Source organism: Lygodium microphyllum, chromosome 18 (genome assembly GCF_053477565.2).
Source record: "Lygodium microphyllum isolate KBCC chromosome 18, Lygodium_microphyllum_v1.1.10, whole genome shotgun sequence".
Classification (NCBI taxonomy): domain Eukaryota; kingdom Viridiplantae; phylum Streptophyta; class Polypodiopsida; order Schizaeales; family Lygodiaceae; genus Lygodium; species Lygodium microphyllum.
In genome coordinates this window covers 18,206,466-18,212,305 of record NC_141152.1, presented here as the reverse complement: position 1 = coordinate 18,212,305, position 5,840 = coordinate 18,206,466, and the positions used below count along the sequence as shown (strand labels likewise).

At 45.1% G+C, this 5,840-nt stretch overlaps 1 protein-coding gene across 8 annotated transcripts; it reads left to right on the top strand.

Moving 5' to 3' along the window:
- Nucleotides 1-1,681: 1,681 nt before the first annotated feature.
- LOC148020642 (pentatricopeptide repeat-containing protein DOT4, chloroplastic-like) lies at nt 1,682-5,511 on the top strand. 8 transcript variants are annotated; one of them, XR_015694576.1, is made up of 3 exons: nt 1,682-4,152; nt 4,238-4,335; nt 4,441-4,578. XR_015694576.1 is itself a non-coding variant. In XM_087698453.1 (2 exons), the coding sequence occupies exons 1-2, from the start codon at nt 2,445-2,447 to the stop codon at nt 4,249-4,251; spliced, it is 1,722 nt and encodes a 573-aa protein (XP_087554579.1). In that variant the 5' UTR covers nt 1,682-2,444; the 3' UTR covers nt 4,252-4,393. The 8 variants fall into 8 exon arrangements, 7 of the variants coding, with proteins under 7 accessions (XP_087554579.1, XP_087554578.1, XP_087554574.1 ...); XM_087698453.1 differs by lacking the exon at nt 4,441-4,578 and having other exon boundaries at nt 4,238-4,393; XM_087698452.1 differs by having other exon boundaries at nt 1,684-2,835; nt 3,184-5,511.
- Nucleotides 5,512-5,840: the final 329 nt, after the last annotated feature.

The window sequence follows — 5,840 nt, the reverse complement described above, 5'->3', positions numbered from 1 at the left end:
CAGGCCATTTATCCAGTTACTATTTGGTACTTGAATAGAGTACAACTTCGAAGGATAAAGATCTCCGGTCGCCAGGAGTATAAAAGAATGGCTTATGTGCAAGCTGCCAGGAGAGCAGTCCAACACTCACGGCGCCACGAGTATAAAAGAACGGCTAGTTCCTCTTCACTTGGCGCTTTATGCGTCATTATAAGGATTGGAAACTCGCGTCGCCACGAGTATAAAGGAATGGCTAATTCTATTTCACTTGGCGCTGGAGGCGTCATCGCAAGAGCTGCAAACTCGCATCACCACGAGTATAAAAGAACGGCTGCTTCTCGTTTACTTGGCGCTGTAGCCGCCAGGATGAGTGTTGGACACTCCCGTCACCACGAGTATAAAGGAAAGGCTATTCCCCCCTTCTTGGGCGCGTTATGCGCCACCCAAAATGCCACCTTCGCAAGACGGCGGCATACTCGAAAATATTGGGCTTACCTGGCCCAACTTTTTTCAAGGGGAGGTGCGTCATCACAACGCACCTACTATCTTAAGAAAGGATTGACAGATCAGGCCAATTGGGGCCTTCTTTTCCAGATGATTCAAGGATTGACAGATCAGGCCAATTGGGGCCATAATCAGAAAGTTTGGGCTTACCTGGCCTAGATTCTTTTAAGGGGAGGTGCGCCATCACAGCGCACCTCGCGCAAACACATTCTGATTGGATTGACAAATTTGGCCAATTGGGGCCATCACAATAAGGGCACCTCTTCGTGGGCCCTCGCATTCATGGCATGGCACACTCCCAGCTGAGTTACGCGCCTCGGCTCTTCAGTCCACTGACAGTTTTTGCATACTCATACTGTCAGGACCTTCAGTTATTTCAAGTGAACACAACTTGTCTTAACTTGGTTATTCTCCATTCTGTGATTGTAAATCTCGTCAGCAGATGGTTGAATTGAATTGTTTCCAATATTACTTCTCTTCCTAGTTAGCCAGGTTGCGATCATTCCACAACTGTAAATTGAGTCAGTGGATGATCATCTTTGAGTCAACAAGACCATGTTTCCACACCTGTAATTGAGTCAATGGGCATGGCACCTAGTGGGAAGACACTGGTCGGCTTGATATTGAATCGACAAAGACCCCCAAGTTTGTGGTCATAGCTTAAGTCTAGCGGGTAGACACTGGCTGTCTTGATAGTGAGACATGTTTAGACCCCCGAACTTTTGAGTCTCAACACATCGCTCTGCGTGCAAGTCTCTTCATTTGCTCACTTAGACGAGGATGTTGTTCTTTTAAGGAGAGGTGTGTATGAGGGTAGTACTCCTCCCTCACCCACATGATGGTGTCGTGGTATGCACGTTGATAGCGTCCACCCTCTATCTGTGATTTCTCGTCCCTCAAGCCTTTTTGGCTTCTTGTAATTATTCTCGTGCCTCCGTTGCACTTCATAATACATATTGAGTTACCTCATTTCCGTGTCGTGTTACCTTACCCGTTACGTGTTACCTTTAGCTTTCCGTGACGCGTTTCGTGTCGCATTCCGTGTTACCTCCAAAAACGCTTCCGCACTGTTGTGGGGCTACCGATTAGAGGGTGATCCCTCATGAGGCGGGCTCCACGGGGTGGGCGTTGCCTACCCTAGGACGGCACCCGGGGAGTGTCGTTCCCCCCCCCTCTCTCTCTCTCTCTCGGAACTCGAGTCCTAACCACGTCATGAGAGCAAAAGGCCATCGAATCACTCCTATTACTACGATAACACGGATGAGAACAATACAAAATGTGCGTGCTGTATACAGGCAATAGGGTAGAGTCAGACTGCCAGTGGTGTCGCCTCCCCGACCTTCCTTTCCACTACGATAGAGTATTACTTGGTCTTGCCTCTCTTGAGCGATTGCTGCAGAGTCTTTGATGCAGATAATGATGCGCCAGGTTGCCCCGTGTTGCCAATTCTTGCCCAGGGTGATGAATTCGCGGCCTGCAGGGAAGAACGATCGAATCCCCCAAATCGGAAGCAATGTAAGCGAAATTTCACTTTTCATGCAGGAAATCATCGCTACTACGCATAAGGGGTTGGGGGAGGCCGGTCCCCTTTTTACCCTAATTGAACCTCCCTCCCAGTTGCAGACTCTAGTCTCGAGGGTTAGGTCACCTCAATAGCTCTCTCTGTCGCATTTCAAATGCATCACGGACGTGCTGATGCTTTCTCACTATCGCCGGCATGCATGCTTGGAGCAGCACATTCTAGCACGAATCTGCTAAGTGAGAGGTAGTTGCATTGCGCACTGTATAGGAAACTCGTGAAAGGTTAAGAGTCTGTGCAAAGTCCCACCATTGAAAGATCAAATTTTGGTTTTGTTGCTATAATTAAGGATTGAATCCAGCAGCCGAAAGACCTACATTTTGGATGTCATTGCGTGACGCGTCCAAGATGCATATGCTACTGTTTTATTAGATGGCACTTGATGGCCTGTCAGCAAACGCCCATCGTTTGTACTGACAGATTGCGACAGGTACTACAGATCTACATTAGTTTGAAAGACTTGACTTCTGGTAGAAGAGTCCATTCTCTCATCGTCAATTCTGGATTTTGTTTCCATCCCATTCTAGGCAGTTACTTGATTCGCATGTTTGCTGCCTGCGGGAGCATCTCAGAGGCTGAAAACGTCTTTTGCCAGCTGAGTATGCAAAATGTGTTCACATGGAGTGCAATCATTTCAGCCCATGCGGATCATGGTGATAACAGCAAGGCTATCAGACTGTACTATAAAATGCAGCAGCTTGGAGTCATACCAGATGGACATACCCTTGTCGCTGTACTGAAAGCATGTTCTGTTCCAGCATTTACAAAGCATGGCAAGTTGACCCATTTCCATGTAATTGAGTGTGGGTATGAATTGGATGCATTCGTTGGCAACACCCTGGTAAGCATGTATGGGAAGTTTTGCAGTGTTCCAGATGCATGTAAAGTGTTTGTTACACTCTTGAAAAGAGATCTGGTGGCATGGAATGCATTGATTACTGCACACACTGAAAATGGGCATGGCTTAGCAGCTCTTGAGCTTTTCTCTCAAATGGCATGTGAGGACATTGAGCCAGACAATATCAGTTTTGCCAGCGTCCTGAAAGCATGTTGTGACACAGCTGCTCTTAATCAAGGAAACCTGATATATGCCTGCCTCACAGACTGTGGTTTTGATGCAGATGCATTTGTTTGGAGTGCTCTCATTGATCTGTACAGCAAATATGCGTGCTTAGATGATGCACGAAGAGTGTTTGATAGACTGTATAGTGCGGATACAGTGACATGGAACACCCTTATAGCAGGTTATGCACTGTATGGGCCATGGATGGAGGCCATAATTTTGTTTCAACAAATGAAACAAGCAGGAAAAAGTCCTGACAAGGTAACATTTCTAAATGTATTTAAGGCAATCTCTAACTTAGAATCTGTAGAGCTAGGCAAGCTTATTCATGTTAATGCTATTGAGAATAGCTGTGATTTAGACCTGATGGTTGCCAACAGCATGATTGACATGTATGCTAAATGTGGGAGTCTGCAAGATGCCCAAACTCTGTTTGACAGTATGCCTCAAAGTGATTGTATAAGTTGGTGTGCACTGATTGCAGGATATTCACAACATGGGCTTTGTGCAGAAGCTTTCCACCTTCTCCAGCAGATGGAAAGTGAGGGCAAGAAGCCAACCATTGTGATCTGGAACGCAATGATCTCTGGATTTGCTCAGAGCAAGCTCAGTAATGTTGCATTGGAGCTTTTGAAGCAACTTTTGGATGAAGGTATTGAACCTGATAATGTCACATTCGTAAGTGCGGTGAAGGCATGCACCAGTTTGTCCATCTTGGATGAAGGCAAGTTGTTGCATAGTTTAGTTATTGAATCTGGCAGTGAGCTAGACACATATATTGGTAACACTCTTATAGATTTGTATGCTAAGTTAGGGGATTTAGAGGATGCATGTGTAACTTTTTCCAGGTTGCCAAAGGCAGATTCGGTTACGTGGAATGCAATGATTGAAGGATATGCTGAGCGTGGTTATGGCCAAGAGACTCTTAACCTGTTCCAGTGCATGCAACAACAGGGCTGGAAGGCAGACATCTCTACAATATTGAGTCTATTGAAAGCATGCTGCATCATAGCAGCCCCTGATGAGGGCAAGTTGACTCATCACATTGTACTTGGTTATAACATTGAAAGGGATGCTTATGTCAGCAACTCACTTATTGACATGTATGCTAGATGTGGATACCTAAAAGATGCCCTCAACTTGTTTAAGAGGCTGCCAAAGCAGTGTACAGGGTCATGGAATGCAATGATGGCAGGTTTTGCATTTAATTGTGAGTATAATCTGGCTTTAGAAGCTTTTTTGATATTGGATCAAATGGGCTTGAAGCCAGATGGCATTTCGTTTCTTTGCCTTCTCTCTGCATGTTGTCATTCAGGTCTGGTACGTGAAGGCTGTAGCCACTTTAGGGACATGCAAGAACTGTTCATGGTTCCTCCTTCACTTGAGCATTACAACTGCCTGATTGACCTTCTTGGTCGTGTGGGACGTTTGAAGGAAGCAGAAAATGTGCTTCAAACTATGCCATTTCAAGCTGATCTTGTCAGCTGGATATCATTGCTAAGTCACTGCAAAACATTTGGCAGGGAGGAACTTGGAAGGCAGAGTTTTACCTGTATCTCTGCCATGGACTTTGGCAATGCGTCTGGGCATGCACTTCTCTCCTCCCTCTATGTCGATCTTGGATCGTCTGATGTTGAAAGCATTCAAGAACAGGAAGCTGTGTGGAGAAAACCAGGGAGAGCCTTTATCGAGGTTGGCAACAAGGCGCATTGCTTTGTAGTAGGAGATAAAGCCCACACAGAGAGTGCTGATGTTTCTAAAAAGCTTATGACCTTATGTCTGCAAGCCAAACAGAAAGGTTATGTACCATATAGCAGTTTGGCATGGCAATCCATGGCCTCCAAGGACGACCACAATTCCTGTAGGCATTGTGAAACTTCATTTGATCTTGATAATATGCTGCTCTTGTTCTATAGACTAACTCGCTTGTTTTTTCATTCCTTCAATTTTCTTGTCATTGTACTTCTTGACTTGGTATGGTCAAGCTGTTTATCTGTATTAGTGGCCTTGTATTTACTCATGCACATCAGACATGCTATGTTTTTATGCACATGTTAAAGGATTATTAGCCTATCAGGGGTAGCTTAGGGCAAGGGTGTAAACTGGAGTCAGACTGGACCAAGCCTCACATTATCTAAACATAACCTGGTGATAACACAGACTAAACAGTTGTGTTGTACAGCTGGGAGTTGGGGTAGTGAGAAACAGAGGAGATAGCCTGCCCATCTTACTTTCAAAGCACATGAGCAAGAGAGAGGATTTGGACAGGCTTGTGTCAGCCAATTTGAAGGGAGGCTACTTAGCATTTGATAGAGACCCAATTGGGGTGTGATTTTTTAGCGAGCTTTTTAAGGCGAGCCTTTTCAATGCTGTGCCTAGTTAGGCGAGCTTTCAGGGCATACTACTAATCCATGATATGTAAAGGTATGTTTAAATAATAAAATTGGTTGTGTGATGGTGGGCTATATGTGTGTTTGTGCAATGTATATGCATATATGTATACATGAACACAACCCACCATCATTAAATAGGCTCCCACCTTGCTTTTCTTCTCAAGCAAAAAGAAATAGCCCCAACAAATGTTGGGTAACCATAAACTTTTGGGACCTCATCGCTTAAGCTTATGGGAATAAAAAGTCTCTTTGAAATCTCAATTTTAAGGGTATCCTAGAAAATCATCTCCGCACTTCGACTACACCCCCCCCCCCCAACACA

Bases quoted from the DNA above. Each gene is read 5' to 3' on its own strand.
- LOC148020642 (XM_087698448.1), top strand. From the start codon at position 2,445: ATGGCCTGTCAGCAAACGCCCATCGTTTGTACTGACAGATTGCGACAG.